This window comes from Amblyomma americanum, chromosome 6 (assembly GCF_052857255.1).
Source record: "Amblyomma americanum isolate KBUSLIRL-KWMA chromosome 6, ASM5285725v1, whole genome shotgun sequence".
Taxonomy (NCBI): domain Eukaryota; kingdom Metazoa; phylum Arthropoda; class Arachnida; order Ixodida; family Ixodidae; genus Amblyomma; species Amblyomma americanum.
Window position 1 is genome coordinate 98,804,028 of NC_135502.1, and position 18,901 is coordinate 98,822,928.

At 45.6% G+C, this 18,901-nt stretch overlaps 1 protein-coding gene across 3 annotated transcripts in view; it reads right to left on the minus strand.

Annotated features, from left to right (window-relative positions):
- The window catches only part of Hat1 (histone acetyltransferase 1), a 20,328-nt gene continuing 1,427 nt past the window's right edge, over positions 1–18,901 (minus strand). For all 3 annotated transcript variants that reach the window (XM_077627672.1, XM_077627670.1, XM_077627671.1), the window contains exons 4-11: positions 17,683–17,806; positions 17,356–17,497; positions 16,038–16,191; positions 14,197–14,301; positions 12,346–12,452; positions 11,094–11,245; positions 6,927–7,043; positions 1–1,188 (exon numbers count right to left, since the gene is read on the minus strand). In XM_077627672.1, coding sequence (XP_077483798.1) covers positions 1,009–1,188; positions 6,927–7,043; positions 11,094–11,245; positions 12,346–12,452; positions 14,197–14,301; positions 16,038–16,191; positions 17,356–17,497; positions 17,683–17,806 — 1,081 coding nt within the window. In that variant the 3' untranslated portion in view covers positions 1–1,008. The remainder of the gene's footprint in view (positions 1,189–6,926; positions 7,044–11,093; positions 11,246–12,345; positions 12,453–14,196; positions 14,302–16,037; positions 16,192–17,355; positions 17,498–17,682; positions 17,807–18,901) is intronic.

Genomic DNA, 18,901 nt, shown 5'->3' on the forward strand with positions numbered 1-18,901 from the left:
TTGAATAGCCAAGCGAAACTTTATTTCCAATAATGCACCAAGTGAACATAATTCCACAATAAAATTCAACACATTACAGCAGGATACAAAAATCACCTTATAGTAAAACAACAAAACATGGCTGCTGCATCTAGAGACTTGGATCGCCAGTCTGCAACGCTGCATAGCAAAGTTTAAACAATCGATACCTTTCAGGCCACAAGGTTACACTGCTGACGACCACTTATTTTCGCCAGTTTTACTGGTCTCTTTCACACGAGTTGACTGTGACAAATATACAAGCTGCCGCACACTGCTGATAACATTATTGTTTTTCTTCAGCATGCCAAGTCTTGAAAACTTGGCAAAGCTGTGTAAGCCACTAATACCGAAGGAAACGTGAGAACATAAGCTGCATAATGTACCCGAGTCGTGTTAAATCTGCCTACCTTCTTGTGGTGCACCCTCCCCTGAGATTCAGTAACCGGACAGCCTACACCAGGATCAGAAATCCCAGGTTCTGACTGTGATGAAGCAAAATTATTTGCTTACAATATTCCAGCATCATTCTGATGGTCACCAATTTAGGCACAAAGCTCTGAAAATTTTTATGCACGCAGTCTCGCTACACAGCTTAGAAACAGCCTTACTTTCGTTATGCATAATCAAAATGGCCAACACTGTTAGCATTGAATGTTAAGCTGAATCTACAAATTTTATACACCACACAGCTATAAAAAGCTGCCAAGACTTGGCAGACACCAAGGAACTTCTGTAACAATAGTAAATTTCCTTCACACCCAATAACTTCAGCCACACCTGGTGACAACCTCAAGTACACCAACCGAGTTGTTCCCACAGCCGGGTTGTTCTCGCAACCAAGCTAATGGAATATTAAATAAGACAGGGCACATGGCCTCACAATTCTCCAATGCAAACAGTGCACGGCAAATGGACCAAAAAAAAAAAAACATGCACACATGAAACTCCCAATGAACGAAGCGTGGTGGATTACAGCCCTCCAATCAGCTAGCTATTGAAGGGAGCAGCAGCCAGGCGTTCAATGGTGTGCCTGTATTCCAGCTCCAAATCCCTGTACTGACTCTCGAGCTGCTCGATGCGGTTCTCAGCATTGAGGCACTGCAGAGTGGCGCGAAACTCTTCCGGTGTCATTGTCCGTTGCAGTTTCTCGACATCGGCCTTTTGTTTCTAACACAAGAAAAAAAAGCAATTACACAGCAAGTTGACACCTAACCTCCTTTATAAGCTTTATAAAGCGCTGAAGCATTCACCTAAAGCAAGAGTCCAGTGTGTACCTATATTTGTAAATACCTTATGCCAGCGAGCACACTGTCGCAAAAAAAAGGAAATGCAAAGAAACTTTACTTGAAATTCTGTGCATGCATTCTCACTTTTTTTTTGCTTTGCTCTGCCTCTTCCTGCAATTTTGCACCTGCGTGTTTCTGGTTTTAAATAATTCAGTTATTAGTAATTGTTTCCATTTTGCAATAAACAGCCTCTCTTGTGTCCGTGTCTTTTATGCTTCCAAAAGCATTAAGAGATTATAATCATGATTAACTGATTTTTTTTTTGTTAGAAGCGAATTCGTAACAGATAGTAAATTTCTTCAAATAATTTCGAGGTAAATATTTCGGATACCCCTGGCCCCACAATAAGAATTATCAAAAATCGTATTTTTCAACACACAACAGCATTATCATGCAAAAAAAGGGGGGGGGGGGGGGGGGGGGTACTACACTGAAGCTTTGTCACTGAATGTGTGTGCTGACTTTCTGAAAAAATTGCCGTCTAAAGTTGGGGAAGCCGACATACATGCGGTGTCAGTATATTAGCGGAATGTGAGACCTATATTATATACTCGTGTAAAGGGTGCCCCCATTTAAGGGCTGCACCCCCAACTAGACGAAATTTTCAAAAAAAATATTTTTTCGCACGCAAACGCGAAAATTCGTGCACCTACAATAGTTATGTTTCACAAGTCGCTGCTAGATGGCGTTAGCTGCTTTCAACCCCCTATCACCATCAGTGCTTCGCGATCACGCGGTGGCGTGGTCTTGTTTTTACAATCGTTTCACTCCCAGAGCGAAACGATTCTTTGTGTGGTGCTGCTGTTTTGGGCAGTGCGTTGGTGCGGTTGTGGTTGCTGTGTGCAGCATTGCTCAGTGGATAGCGGCCTATGTTTACCGCTTGGTGACGATGGGCAGAGATTTGATTTCATACACCAGGGCCTTCAAGCTGAAAGTCGTCGCTTACACCGAAGAACACAGCATGTGGGCGGCTGAACGAAAGTTCGACGTCAAAAAGAAGTGTGTGCATTGGTGGTCCAACCAGAAAGAACAGCTTGCTGGTACGAACTGCAACCAGAAAGCATTCTGCGGGAAGCAGTGCAAGTTTCCGAAGCTTGAAAAGGAACTTGCAGAGCACGTCACGACGAAAAGACAGAACGCGATGAACTCATTTTGGACTTAGTAAAAACAGTGTGGGCGAGCCAACCAGGCGGCTTGCTGCAATGGAGGGCTTTGGTTGTCCTCGAGAGTTTTTGAGGCAATCTCACAGACCATGTCAAGGCCCGGCTCACCGAAACTCGAATTTAGCTGTCATTTCTGGAGGAATGACAAGCATCCTGCAGCCGCTAAATGTTTCTGTCAATCGGACATTTAAAGCTGAATTCCGGCGTTGTTACTACTCCCGAGTGGATGGCAGCGGACGATCACGAGAAGACGCCTACTGGACGGTTGAAGAGAGCTTCGCTGCAGTTTGTGAATTCTAAGTGCATGGCTTTCAGTGTTGTGCGACACTATTGCGAAAAGCTTCAAGGTGAGTGGAATATCGAACTAGGTGGATGGCACTGAAGATGACTACCTCTGGAGAAGCGCCCATGAGAAGAGCTCTTCAAGTAGTTGCCAGAGTGAAAGCGACAAGAAATTTCGTTGAATAAACTATGAGTGGCCATTCAGCAGTGTTTACATTATTTAAAACAGTCACAGCAACAGTGCAACATTTCTGCAGATACAGTAGAATCTCGATAAACGGAAGTCGCTTAAACGGAACCAACGCTTAAATGGAACAAACGCCTTGCAGTAATCGGAACAAAAATTTTCCGACCATCGTATAAACGGAACCGAAAATAGGCACGAAACCGCAACTTGACGTGAACGCGCAGCCCCATCGCGGTAAGCATCACTGCCCCCCCTCCAATTTCCGTCTTTGGACGTTTCCAGTTTTCTCGCACACTGCAACCGCATTGCTTGCTTTCTGTCACGGTGTGCTTGCAGTTGTGTTCAGCTAGGCTTAAGCCCTACATCCGCTGTTGAGCGTCGTCTGCGACATTTCGTCGTGAAGTCAGCATCCGATGGCAGCGCAGAAGCAACCTCACAATGCCCTTACGTTAGAAAGGAAGGTGGAGATAATCAACGACTTCGAGAGTGGTCGCTTCACAAAAACAGCGCTTGCGACGAACTACGCTATCCCCAAGAGTAGCCTCACGAGAATACTTCAGGACAAGGATAAGATGCGGCAGGCTTTCAGGACGTCACGCTTTGGCCCTCAAACGACTGTGGGTGGCCAACCACGAAGATCTGGAGAAGTGCCTGGTGGTTTGGCTGCGGAGAGCCTGCAGTGAAAACATTCCGATCAGCGGGCCACTCATTCACGTGCAAGCAGAAAAATTTGTTCTGCAGCTCGGCATCGAAGGTTTCTTGTGCAGCGAAGGGTGGTTGACGAGATTTAAAGATCGGAATGGCATAGTGTGTCTTGCAGTTTCAGGGGAGGATGCCGCTGCAGGCACGACAGCATGCGGGGACTGGCAAGCAAGACGGCTCCCAGAAATTCTGCAGAAGTGAGCAGCCTGTCTAGTATGGATGGCGGGCGCCATCCAAAGAAAACGGTTGCGAGAGCTAAGACAAGCAAACATAAAGTCCTTTTTCACAAGCCAATAAATTGCAGTTCCCACTGATTTCCACGGAATAAGTGGACTATTGACATTTTTTTTTTAAATTTCAGCAGTGCTTTGAAAAAAAAAAAAAGTTCACTGCTTACTGCTTTTGTGCAATAAAGTTAGTACCCATAGTGTACCGTTCACTTTATTATCTAGATTTTGCATTTGAGATCCGCTCCCGCGGAGACTGCCAACTGTGCGCACACCTGCCTGGTCGGGACCAAGCAGCGCGGAACGGATTGCGAAATCCTGAACCTTCACTCTAAACGAAACTCCTGATAAACGGAATATACAGTAAAACCTCGTTACTACGAACCTCAGATTAACGAAATTTTCAGATTTACGAATTTTTTTTAAAATCCCCGCCAAAATGCCTATATTTTAAATGTAAAAAACTTTCACTACTACGAATTTCAAATTACCGAATATTTCAGAATAACGTATGTAATTTAATCTTGCAATCATCGCAAGACGCTTCGTTATTGCGAAGTTCCATCAAAGTTTCGTACCAAATCCCTGAAGCTGACGCTTATCACCATCATCCGAAGCAGCAGCTATGCACTGGGGAACCCGTTGCAACGGATGCAGCCCCAGCGGCATCGGGATCAACGCTAGTGTCGCGTTGAATGAATATAGGCTAGGCGGCGCAAGCTGCCGCCCGATACAAAGGGTAAGGCCATTATCATCCATCCAGCGTGTGGTCGCATACTGCGCCGTAGTCTTAAGCCTATTCAGTGCAGTGTCACCACGTCGACAGCGAACGGTAGGATCTGCAAAGTTATCGGCGCTGTGATTGTGTTGTGCATTAGCTTTGCTGACAATGAGTTCTCCTGGCCCCCGCATTAAAAAGAAGCGACGCCAGTTTTCGCTTAAAAAAAAAGCGGACATTCTGTTGCAGCTGAATGTTGGAAAAAAGCAAGTGGGCTTGTGCCGGGAGCTTGACATCACACAGTCAACAAATACAACGATGCTCAAAGATCGGGACGAGATCATAAAACTACATCGAGAGTCGCTCCCTCAAGAAAACGTCTGCGGCTGGGCAACTACCGTGGTCAGCGACTTTCGAATTATGTGGACAGCGACAGCGTGGCGGCTACATCCGCGGAGCTCACCACCGAAGACATCGTGAATCAAGTGCATGAGCAAAAAGAATGTAGTAGCGACGAAGACGATGCCGACACTGGATCAGCGCACGAAGAGGAAGAGATTGTTTCCGGCTCGGATGTCCTAGTCTTTCTAGAAAAGGCCCAATCATTCCTCGGGCGCTGAAAAGATGTCCCCGATGACGTGCACAGGAAGGTCGAGGATGTGGAGGCGTTCGTCCTGCAGCGCTTGTCGTCTACTCGCCAGAAGAAGATAACAGACTTCTTCAAGCAATAAATTGTAGTTAAACTGTGCCCAGCGTTATCGTTTATTATTTACTTACCAATACATAAATCTGCTGCAAAGGTACGTAATTTTAGCTCTTGTGGTGCATTACTGACATGAAAATAAAGGTTTTTCAGTACTACGATATTTCAAAATAACGAATTAAATTCGGCGGTCCCGTGAAGTTCGTTGTAACGAGATTCTACTGTATTTTGTCGGTCCCTTGAAGTTCCGTTTAACGAGAGTCCACTGTAGATGTAGGCCCAACTCTTGCAAATGCCACACCCGTCAAAATTATCAAAGTGCAGCCTTTCCACGAGTACATATGGTATATGTGGGGCCTCCGCCTACTGCTTTTAATTGCGACTGCATCGCGCATGCAAATTGCGTGCGGATAAGAGCAGCTGTGGCAGCTGCAGACAGCTCAGATTCGTCCCACAGAAGCGCAGACACGGACTTCGGCAGGTACAAGTGTAGGCGCCGCGCTTGCACCTGCTCGCGTCTGCTGCCAAACGCATGCCCAGACCAACTCCAGCACACGTGCAGGTGCGCGGGAGCACAGGCACGTGGCGCGTACGCCTAGGAAGTGCTCATGCAGTCTGGGCTTTTTGGCGGTGCGAGCTATAGCTGGACACTGGAGTGCAGCCGCCTGTTTCAAGCTGGTGTCCATCACTGCCGCTGTCAGAACTGAATCCCGATGAAAAAGCAGCATCTTCGGGCTCGTTGCTGCCCAGCCGTGGAACATACGGATTGAAAAGTGCGACAAATATCACTGTCCAGTTGCGTTTCGTTCCTGATAAAGCACGCGCAAAAAGCAATTGAACTGTGTTGTTTATGTCCAAGGCAGAAAAGGTAAACAAGTGAGCAGATGGATCCGTCAGCAGAGTGGTGTATGCAAACACAAAAATGCACTGTAAATGGTGATTGAAGCGAACAGAGCATTACAGTATGCCAAATAAGATGCTTTACTTATTCCGTAACAGTGAAAAGATAAGCGCTTGTGAGCAACCGATGGTACTCCACAAATGAATGGCACTTGGCTGGAGCTGGATGCGATGCTTCTGGCACCTGACGACAGGCTTGGAAACCGAGACGCTGACAACGCATGGCAACGTTGGTTCCATCACTACCGTGTCGCACCGTGAAGAGTGCTGCAGAGGTCCTTACTATTTTGTGCAGTTCTGCTGCGGCACTCCCAACAGTGTGCACACAATTAAGCCATGATAGAACCATTATAAACAGCCACTGCTGCGCTGTTCCCATCTCAAAAGCAGGCAAATATAGTTACTGCAATGCAAATGGTCTCTGGAAGCTTTTGGGGGGGGGGGGGGGGGGGTCATATGATAATTCAACCTTTGGATAACCCAAACTTTTTTTTTGTCCCTTGAAGTCTTAATTAACGAGCTTTGGCTGTTTTAGACCTTGTTAAGGGAGCGCGTGGACCGTTCTAAAGCCTGCAACTTGGGAAACAATGTCTTGCTAAGGAAACGTGGCGCTATGTCAGCAATGGTAGGCAGAATGTAGACCAGCAATAAGCTGTGTATGGGCACTTTAAGATGTGTGACAGCTGTTTTGCCAGAGGGTTTTTAGAAAGGGATGTCAGACAAGGAATTTCCTATACCTGGTAAGGGGCATTGAGCCGGTTCTTCACTTCCAGGCGATACTTTCGGTACTGGCTGGCATTTGCAGTGTTTGTTGCTCGCAACCGGAGAATCTCATAAACCCGCCGTGCTTGTTTCTGGAAGAAATAAACACAAAATACTCAGATGTAAACATTCACAGGCAGAAACAGCTTACAATTACATTGACTATACAGTAAGAGCTTGTTAATTCAAACTCGGTTAATTCGAACTTACGGTTAATTTGAACTGACGCCCGGGTCCCGGGCACAGCCCTGTGTATTTCAATTGGGGAAAACTCCCGATAATTCTAACAAGTCGGCATCCACTACGGATAATTTGAACTAGGAGCCACCGGCTGACGCCACTTCTCATAGATAGAAGTTGACCCATAGCGAGTAAAACACGCTCCAAATTTACCAGAGATGTAAAAACAATGGAAAAGAAAAAAAAAGCCGAGTGCACAAGGCTCACGGAGCCCGCGTTCCGGTGCATGCCGTAGCAGTTTTTCGCTGCCGGCGCGAGCCGTTCCAGGTTTTCGTTGTGCCACGGTCGCGATCGCGTGGTGTAAACAACGTAGTATGGCGGTTCGGGCGATGACAGGTTTTGTTGCTGCCGCAAGCACGAGCTACGTGGACAGCAGCGCCGAGACGTTGAAGCCCTTGAGTGACGCCGATATAATTGAGGCTGCATGCTCCCAGCAGACGTCACAGGACTCGTGTGCGGTGAGAACAGGCGACAGTGATGAGTCCAACTGCGACGACAAGCCTATGCCACCACCAAAGTGCGTGTGAAGTAGCGCCGGCGCTCGATGTTGCAGCACGCTACTTCTCTGCCAATGAGAACTCGAACGTTGCGCTGGAGCTCTTGGGCATGCTGCAGATGATGCTGATAGAGTCTCAGCAGAAGAAACGCAAGCAAATGCACATCACTGATTACTTTTATTTTTGACAACCCTTCCCCGTAAATAAACATGTTTTGGAGCAAAAATAGGGTCCTATATTCCAGCACTATAGCTCGCTGCTCACGCGAATGCATTCCAGTACTTGTTCCTGGCGCCTAACTGGCCAATAAGTTTATTTCATTTGCTATTGGGACCGGATCAATTTAATTCTCAGAATCGCACACCACAAACGTGCGGTAGCGCCTAGCTCGCGATAACAAGTCTAGATGTGATTGCTTCGGGTTCTGCCCATGCGGAGAGGCGCTATAACCGCTCATTCTAGAGCCCATTCAATAAATCGAACTCCGCTTAATTCGAACAATTTTCCGGTCCCCTTCGAGTTCAAATTAACAAGCTTTTACTGTATAAGACTTTATCTGAGCCAAAGTCATGCCTTCGTCACGTTTGACCGTCTTCGTGTCACGATAGGGTCACGCTACATCACGATACCAAACAGTGCAACGCTGCCGCAGGTCATTCCGCGAACGAATGCACACGCTGCACAAGGCAAGAGCAGCATGTTTCCATGGGCAACAATGCTCGCAAAGATCAAAAGAAGCAATCAACGGGAAGATGCAAACGGAAGCGAGCGCCTCTATATGCACCCCCCACCCAGCACCGCAGGTTGTGCCGTCCAAGCAGCGACAGACGCTGCAGCTGCTTTGCTTTCAAAGCGATCGTATGCTTTGTCGGCCATCTCAATGGCAATGATGAGCATGTCATTAACTCATGTGGCAGCCATGAGGTAAAAATAGCCAAGCTATATCCAAGCCAGCCTGTCCGACTGACTCCATTTAAAGGTTTAAATCTAATATGGTGCCTTTCACAGCAGCAGAGAACCCGTTGGTTGCAACAGCGATGCTTGCTCGCATCTATATTAAGCCAAACATAATTTTTTAAGATCATCACAGTATTGCTGGTGGCTATTTTAGACCAAAAAAATCAAACTTTCAACTCCACAAAGTCCGAAATATCGGACATGAAAATGTCCACGTTCGTATGAGGTGTGTGATGGTCCCTCAGCGACGTCTGAAATATCGCACGAGCCCGAATTATACGAGTCCAAAAAATCGGTCGGCTCCTGTCAAATGATGATGATGATGGATTTTTATGACGCAAGGGCATCTGTGGCCAAAGAGCGCCATGGCACAAGGTATTTTTCTTCTATTCAAGGTGGTGTCAAAGACTCATTTCCCAAGCATTTTACCCTAAATACCGTATTTGCTCGAATCTAGGCCAACCCCGATTCTAAGCCGACCCCCTGAAGTCCGAAACCAACAAAAAAACATATTACCTCGAATGTAGGCCAAACAAAAAAAGCGAGGACAGCGCTCACAAAATGCAAACAGCATTTACTGAATCTGTATGTGCAGAGCTCATTCAACGCCATCGTCGCTGCTAGACTCGTCGCTGTGTTCCTTGTCACTGTCACCTTCAAACATTGCAGTATCTTCGGTACCGTCAAGCGCATTAGATATGCTGCACTTTTGAAAGGCGCTCACATCAAAGTACCTGGGATGTCGTCCCACGCTGCAGCTACCGAGCCCGCCAGTTGCGATAGCGATGCATGTTTGATGCAGCCCGTTGCCGTTAGCATGTGGTCTTAGTCAGTCAACCAGTCCGTGTAATATTTCCGCAGACGATCCTTGAAAGGTTTGTTGATGCTGACATCAAGTGGCTGCAACTGGCCAGTCATGCCGCCCGGTATGACAGCGAGGTCCGTGTTTGCTTGGGCGAGCGCAGCCTTCACGTTGTCGGTCAAGTGCCCACGGTAAGCGTTGACGACAAGGAGCAAGTTTTGTCAAAATGGCTCCTAGACGCCATCGCCACACAATCTTAACCCACTCTTCCACCATCGCACCCGTCATCCACCTGTTCTCATTTGCCCGCACAGTGACATTTCTAGGGAAAGTTTCTCGAGCAGGCAGTGTCTTCCTTTTAAATATCATATAAGGAGGGAGTTTATGTCCATCAGCTGTGCAGCACAGCATCACAGTTGCACGCTGCTTCTCGTAGCCCGCAGAGCGCACCTTCACCTCTTTGGCGCCCTTTTCATTCACGGTGTATGCCACTGGCATATCAAAATACACAGCCGTCTGGTCAGCGTTGCCGATTTGCCCAAGGTTGTAGCCTGCCGCTTCTCTCTTTCGCAGCACGTAGCGCTGAAAAGCTATCAGCTTTCCTTCGAAATCGCTGGGCAGCTTCTGGATGACTGAAGTGCGATGTCGGAGGCTGAAGCCGAAGCGTTTCATGAATTTCTGAAGCCAGCCCCGGCTGGCTTTGAAATCCTTTGGCGTTAGGCCTCACTCCCTCAAAAGTTCCCTAGCTTTCGCTTGGAGCACTTCTGTTGTCACTGGAAGGGCAGCTGCTCTCTGCGTCCGAACAAAGTCGGCCAAAACTGTTTCCAGTTCGTGGTGACGGCCTTTCTCTGGCCCGCTAAATGCCATCCTCGCTGCGCCGCACGCAAAAAGCTGCTGTCGTTGCTCGCTCCAACGACGAACGTTTTTCTCATCGACGCCGAAGTCCCGCCAGGCTTGAAGGTTCGACGATGCCTCTGCGGCTATCACAACTTTTCGCTTGAAAGCGGCACTGTAGTGGCATCTCCTGCTTGATGCCATCGAGATTACACCATGCCACACACCGATACGGCCGACAAGACATAGGTCAAAATGGCGACCTCGGTTGTGTACGGTTAGCTACTGGGACGGCTAGTAGCGGCTGCGATACTGACTTTTCTAGATGGTGCTAGCTATGCATCATATTTAGCAGTTTCAATGAAAAACTGGCGCGTTTTTTAAAATCCTCGAATCTAAGCCGACCCTAGAGTTTGGAATATTATTATTTTAAAAAAACTATCGGCCTAGATTCGAATAAATACGGTAAGCCGAGCACTAGACCAGGAGAAAGCTTGTACCCACTGTATCACCGGTGGCTGCTCAGACCACTAGGCCACCGCTGCGGTGGCTACTGTAAAATAAATTGCAGTGTAATCGCCCTTTCCCCAATAAACCTCCCATTTTTTTACATTTTTGCCACGAAAGAACCATTAGTGATGAAATCCTCGAAGTTCATCCTTCATCATTTTCAATTCCTGGGCATTACACGGTAAGCCAGCACACTAAACTAACAAGAAGAAACACACACATATGCAGAACCAAGCCTATGTATACAAATGCACGTGAAAGAGCCAAAAAATGAAAAGAACCACAATCGTGCAAGCACCCACCTTGTTGACTTTCAGCTTCTCCTGGGCTTCTTTCCGCATCTCTTCCGAGAAACCGTTGAGCAAATGCTCTTTGTCAAATGAGGCAAGCTTGAGACAATTTCTAGCGTCCACAAAGTCCCTTAGCCGGGTGAAGACCTCAGAGGGGTCTTCCACTGCAGCGAAAATTAGAAATTCAAATCAAATTACATGTGCACACAGTGGCAGGAAGCAGACTACTTTTGAGCTAACTGGATTTAGCAGAATGCTAGAAAAACCTGATGTAGCAACAAGAGAGTGATCAGTTACCTATGCCACATCTAATCACATGCATATTTAAAAGAAAACCCCACTTACTCGGTTCTCAAATTTTAAAGTTCCAACGAACTTCACCAACTTTCCAATGTATTAATAACAGCTGCTGACATGACTGGACTCAGTAGTACTAAGCATAGAAAAATGGACAATAATTGTAACCCTTTTCCCTATCCACCCTGCAATAACCCCTGGTCTGCTAGTGTATAAGCAAATAGTAAGTAAACAGTGCACTCAACTTAGATCCAAAAGGTCAGCCAAAGGAAGCCACTCAAACAGTACGGCTACAACGGTCCATAGCACGTAACATGTACAAGACCTGATGGCTAATCATACCTGTACTAGACATAACACGGAAATCAAGTAAGAAACGTAAGGGCCACAAAGAAATGAAAGAAGTGTGATGAGCTCAACTTTATTATAGGCGTAATTAATGATTTGTGGCCCTTACCAGCCTCAAAACAAAGCATGGTGCATGTTCAGTAGAAGGGGAAATGGATGTGAAAGCTGAAATATTAGAATCTCTGGTCAAGCTTGGATAGCATAAAATCCCAAGAATTGGTTGGATGCACAGATAATCTGTTGTTAAAATATTTGCCAAAGTAAACTAGACTAACAGCTAATTCTGGGCATGACATCATTTAACAACCATAAATTGTAACTGCCCGCCAACTGCTGCAACCAATAACTTTAGAATTAGCAAGCAGCAGCAACTCATTCTGTTTCCCACAAGAAACACCACTATGCAAGCTTTTTAATTCAGTCCATAGTGTTAACTGCATCACACCACAACTTGTTGACGAAAAAGACAGAAGTTTCAGCCTTATTCAGTACTTATGGCATGCTAACCAGCAGTTTTTTTTTTTTTACTTGGCGATGAAAGGAATGGCCTCTAACAATAAATCTCTAGAACACATGTCAGCAAGCACTAGTACAAATTCACTCTCAAACGACATGCTACCTGTAATATCCAGCACATCACTGCGGTCTTTGTAGTAGTTGTAGATTCCTTGCAGCAACTCTGTGCCCAAGCCCATCTTCTGGTATGGAGGCAGAATCAACATCTGGCTGCAAGAGGAAGAAACTCTTCAGAGTGACACTCACTACTAAGTTTCCGCAACACAAGGATGCACTTTACACAATAACTTGAAGCTCTTCTAATTTTCGTGCAGGCCCTAAACTATGTTCAACCTTTTGTTCAGTTCACAGGCCAGTGACAGCTACTCACTTAAATCTGTGCTCAGTCACTACCCTGAACTACTGCAGCTGGCACACGGTGGGGATATCGAACAAGGACTAGACACACCAAATTTTAAGGGTGAGCTCACCAAACACCGTTTGCATGCACGAGGAGGCATACATGAAAGTATCGAATGCAAACATAATTAATAAAACTGATTTTATTTTGACTTTAAAGAATGCAGAACTTAGCTTGACTGACTTTCAGAATCTACTGCGAGAAGCATCACCACGACCTATTAAATGACGTTCAAAAATAAACTTCTCTCAGACTGTGCAAGTGTGAACGGTGTGCCAGGCAGAACATTTCATGCGGCTCGCTCATTCATATCATCCACAGTGGCACAGGAGAGATTTCGGAACAACTGAATTTCTGCACACTGATCCCTCTGGCCAGGATATTTTACGAATTCTTATCATCGAAATTTTACTGTACAATTTAAAGGCATACTGAAGAATGATACATAGTGTTCCAGAGTTACTGACGTCATGCACAGTGCTTACACGGGGGGGGAGGGGGGACCATGACTTAAATTCTCCCTTCCCGTACTGAGAGACCGAAGTCACCTGTCCTGTGTGCTAAAAGCTGCACACTTACAAGAAAGTCACACAACTGCCTCACACCTGTTAAGAGTCATATAAAGATGGTACATCAGATGGTTTGGTTTATGGGGTTTAACGTCGCAAAGAAACTCAGGCTACGGGTGGAGAGCTGCGGATAATTTCAACCAACTGGGGTTCTTTTGACATGTGTTGACATCAAACAGTACATGGGCCTTTAACATTTTGCCTCCATTGAAATGTGACTGCCGTGAGTGGGATCGAACCCGCATCTTTTGGGTGTACATCAGAAAGATATACCACGCATGATGCATCTGATGGGTGCAGTCTGAGGAAAAACAGCTGCCTTCAGCAAATACATCAGTGAGCCACAAAGTAAAACTGTCAGAAGAAATAACATGCTCACTGTGCAGATGCATCCTAGAGCGGGTAAGTGCACCTCGAAAAAGAAATGAATAGCATGGGACAAAGTTCAGAAGTACAAGTGAACACACCATGGCGAGAAGTGCTTTGCAATTGACATATAGAAGCCCAAAACAAGAAGACAATGGGCAAAAATACAAAGGTAGAACAGCCAACAATGCCCCTTCCAGCCAAGCACTCAACCAGCATTAGTGATTAGGCCTGCAATCCTTGAAGGCCAATTTAAAAACTGGCTGTATATTAATTTTTAATTCTGCTTTGCCTTTGTAACACAGGCTTCTTCCATTAATTCCAAAAAAAGTGTAACCTCTTTCGCCATTTATACTAAACATTCTTAGTATTTAATGCTAAAAATGACTCAAGCGTGCTATACTATAGGTACACAAAGAACTAATCTCGAGTCTCAGCAGGGAGAGCACCTTCCCAAAGCAACAAATAGTACCAAGACGCAGTAGCAAGCGCAACGTACGAGTGCAGACTACTGCTTTTGTCTTCAGTTACCTGGCCTTACCACAGTCACATTTAGATGCTCATGCAAATAAGTCAAATACCCACACATTACAGACACTCTAAATGCCATTGAACTTACCTTATCCTCGGTCTGATGTGCGTTGGGTAGGCATAGTATTTGTACACTGTTGAGTAACCAGCAAACGGGTAACATGTGACTCCATCCACAACCTTTTTCTCGTGCCTGTCACCAGTGAACAAATCAGCGAAAATAAAGAAAAAGAAAAGCATCAGAAGATGAGTCGATGAGTTCACATGGATACTATAGGCCACAAAATAACTTTTTTCCCTCAATCACTGGATAAAATGTTGTATTGCAAGTTCTGGTTTCAGTGTACTTGTGGACTGACTATCATAGAGCACACAAGTTATCAGCCTGGGTTCCATGAAACCCAGAGGTTCCTTGGAGTTTCTTGAGGTTCCCTGACCACCTACCTGAACTGGACCTCTGCCCTACCAACCATCAAGTCTATCCCCGCTGTTGTGATTTATGCCCTCTTGCCGGTTGTGCACTCAGCTCTTCATGGGAGCTCAGTCATGCAGTTTGACAGTCTCACGCTGTCTGGCACCTGTCTCTCAGCGAAAAATGTCATCCCTTTCTCTAAGGTGCCGCACATCAGCAGTCTCTCCCCAGCTACTGCAGAGCACTACTCTCACACCCAATGACCATGCCAACACCAACAACAGTGAGTTCGTTTCTGGCCCTCACAGTTTCCACACCATCATGTACTGTCCTCGTGAGCCTCACATTCACAGCAATGTGACTATGCAGGTAGCCTTTATTATCCCCATTTTCTACCTACGCAGGTCCCCTTCCGAGTAACCGGTTCCTAATCTATTCTGAACGGTTTTAGCACTAAATCTGAGCCAGCACTCTGATGGCACCAGCTACCACAGACGTTGCGCTCAGCCCGCAAACCACTCCCACTGTGCTAACCCCTCCAGCGAGGCTGCATCGTGCTTCTCGCTTTTCCCGGGTGCACCTGCAACCAGTGGCCTGCCTACCAACGCACACACCCTGTCCTCCTGCTTTGGGATGCCTCTGGCCTTGTCAGCCTAATGTCCTGTCCTATAAACCATGCGTCCTGCCACTTTGGACTCATAAAAATCTTGCCTGCATCCTGGATCCCACAGAAAGCCCTCTACTTTTTTGACCAATTTCAGCAGTTGTTGCATCGACACGACACAACCGTACTCTTGTGTTGTGTTGCCCTATCACTCTAAACTTTAATACAGCAGTTCTCAAACACAGTTCCACACAAGCTATGGGTTCCTTGGAGGAATTTTTCGGTTCCTCGAGCACCTAAATAAATGCATGCCTCAAGCCCACCTTTCCTTAGCCACTGTTTTTGTTTTGCCTTTTTTTGTTTGGACAAGGAAATCAAGTACAAAAGGTAACAGCTGCAAAGAAATTGAAGGGGAAAAAAAAGGATGACGAGGTAAACATTTCTTCAGGTTTAATAACTTTTCCTGGCCCTTTTTGCAGCCTCATACAAAAGGCAAATGGATTTGGAAGCTTAAATATAAGGATCTCTTGTCAAGCTTGGAAAGCATGCAATTCCAAGAATTCTTTAAATCAACAGATAATCTAATGTTAAAAAAATCTTCAGAAGTAGACTAGATTTCAGGCATTTTTTGACGGCAATGCACCAGCACGCTCTTTTTTACATGCTTTTCAGGCAGGAAAGAACAGAAGCCAAGACATGTGGAGTTCCTTAGCAACTTTTGAAAGTTGTTAGGGTTCCCCAAGGCCACAAAAATTGAGGGCCCCAGCTTTAATAGATGGATGACACAACTCTAGTGGCCCCAGAGAGACAAGATTATTGCATTTTGGAAAGAAAAATTCATTTTTGTTTCATTAAACTCTCTAAATACTTTCAGAATTCCCCAGCCTTGCACAAGAAACAGGATGATACTCACAGAACAAAGTACTCCCACTTCTCATCGTCCGAGTCTATGTAAGAGGCAGCATCAATGAACCAGAGGATGAAGCTCTGCATGCGAGCATGGTAGTCCAGGAAGCCAGGCGTCGTCACCCCGGCCGTGTACAGTTCGAATGTACGAGAAAGGCCTCCTGCAGAGAAGCACATGTCAGAGGGCTTCATCAGGCAGCTTCACATGCCAAGGGTGAAAACTGTCCACAAAAAACATCAAACTGAAGGGCTACTGGTAAGGTACAACTGGCAAAACTTTTTCGCAGTGCACTCATACCTCTGCATGCAGCCAAATTCACATCTTGCATTCAAAAAAATAAGGAGAACAAGTATTGAGCTCGTGATCTCATGCAAAATAGCAAAAGTCGCAAACACATAACATGCACAAACCAGGCTGCCAGCAGGAATTTTTTATATTAATGAAAACTGCCATATACTGCAGTAGTAGTACTATTATACGAGTTGGCCGAATGCATAGATTGCAGCATTGGCCAAATTAAAAAGAATGAGGTCAGTCAAACCAGGCTTTTATACAAAGGCATACTGCCTACTAATGACAGGCTGCACAAATAAAACATAACATGTTTGGCTCTTGCAATGCTGCTGCACACTATAATCACACACATACATCGTAAGAGATTGAACTCAGGTTTACACAGTAGGGTCCATAGCCTGACGCATCCAGAACATCCTAGTAGCCAAATTGAATCACGTAAGGGTCTCTTATGAAGCCAACTGAAATGTTCCAAGGAGCTCCTTTTTTCAAGCAAGTCCCAATCGTTAACATTAGCTGATGTCCAAACCTTCACAACAATTTTAGTAGTCAGTGATCAGCGCATTCCACAACTAAGCCACTAAGTCTGCAAAAGCACACAAAAGAGGAAATGAAGTGCTTTTTATTACTATCCTAAGAAGGAAAGCATTAACGCTTTTCTACCCAGACTTGATACTTTGTTCACATGTTAATCATGCTACGAGATAGAACTGGACAAACAATTCTACATGATAGCGTACTCGTTCCTGTTTCTTACCTGCAATGTCTGTAAATTTACAAAAACGAAAGACTGGAGTCTACAGAAACAAAAGACTGGAGTTTACAAAAACAAAAGAGTGAGCATACAGAGTGTAAACTACAGCCTACAATGTAAAATGGTCTGCTGTAAGCAAGCAGAAAGGGCTGCGCCAATGAAGTGGCACCTCACGGTGTCATTTTAAACCATACAGCATAAAGGAATCATAACTGCATATTTTCTTTCCAGAAGCACTAACTCCAGAGCACTGCGAAACAATGCACAAACACCCACCTTTTCCAACCTTGAAGGAGTGAAGCAATTCACCAAATGGCCGGAACGCAGGTTCTTTGGGCAGAACTGAAACAAACTCGTCAATGTTGGTGTGGACACCAGACGGCAGTTTTTCCAAGACGGCCTTGAGAACGTCATCAGCCTGAAAACAAGAGCCGATCTCTAATGCATACCACTGGCTTTCACTGGGAGGCACGCAAATGAAATGCAAAGAATGAGCGTAACTGAGACAATCAACAACAAAAAATGATCTGCGTTTACCTCAAAGCAAACGCACAGGCTTGCCCTGTTAACAAAGGCATGACAGTGTGCAATGTAGGAGCATACCTGGACACCATCACTCTTCTTCACATCAATCTTTTCAGCGTAGGACATGCCAAGGTACGGGGTGAGTGAACAGGAGCCATAGTACAGCTTGACATGCAAGTCCCGGTAGCCAAAAATGCTTTCCCTGCGAGAGCAAGAGAGAAAGGCCCATTTCACATGCATGCGATTTTCACCTGCAACGCTACGAATTCTGTCGGTCTGCAACTGGGAAAGGCCGTAGGTCTAGCCGCAGATGGCTTGCGATCGAGTTCCGTTCGTTTAGTATTGAATCGCAGCGTCGGTGTGTTCGCTCTGCGACTGACCAATGAAGCCCCGAGACGGCATGCGACGTGGGGTCATGTGGGAGCTGTTGCTGCGGCGGAAGCAAAACTGTTTATTCTAATCGAAATTATAAGAAATATTGCCTTGCATCTAAAAGTACACTGGTCATATCACCAAAACATTCCATGTAGCGTTTCTGTCACATGTATTCCTCGGTTGCTTATGCAAACATCAAGCAACCTTGCATGTCCCTCCGACCGAATTTGCTGGGTATGCATTGCATGTGAAAGCACAGACCGAAAATTGCACTGCAACGTCACCGACTAGGCCGACTATTTTCATTCTAGTCGCAGCATGTGAAATGAGCCAATGAAAGCAAATCGTCTTCGTTTCCTTCTGGGCCAGTTTGGAACTGGTTTGCACTGGTATGCTACATTACATTAGCATAAGAAACTTATCTACTTATGTATTTTTGCAAAAATTTCTGTGCCTACTTAGGCCTTTTGGTGCTGGATATGAGGCTTAAAGAGCAACTCCGCAAGTTTTCTTTTCAACATTTTGAGTTGCTAAAGGCATAAGTTTGACTTCCTGTCTTCAGTGCAGCATATTGCTTTCAGAGTAACGTGGAAAACAGTTTATAATAGTAAAAACAAGAAAGCAATACCGAAATTGGGCTGCTTAAATGAAAGCGGTGCTTACATGAAGAAGGGATGGCATAACAAACATTACTCGCAAAATGCTATGTGCTGAGTGGCTAAACTGGCATCTGCAAGCACTGACTCCATTCATGAAAACAAACCTATTATTTTGTTTTGTTCAGCAATTGTGAAGCAAGTATCAATAAGCAGGCAATGTTTCTGAGGTCACAAATGAAGGGCTGTCCGTAAAAATCAGCTGAACTCGGCCAACCCTAAAATTAATTCACAGATACAAAAAGCTGCAATGCTACAAAATATGG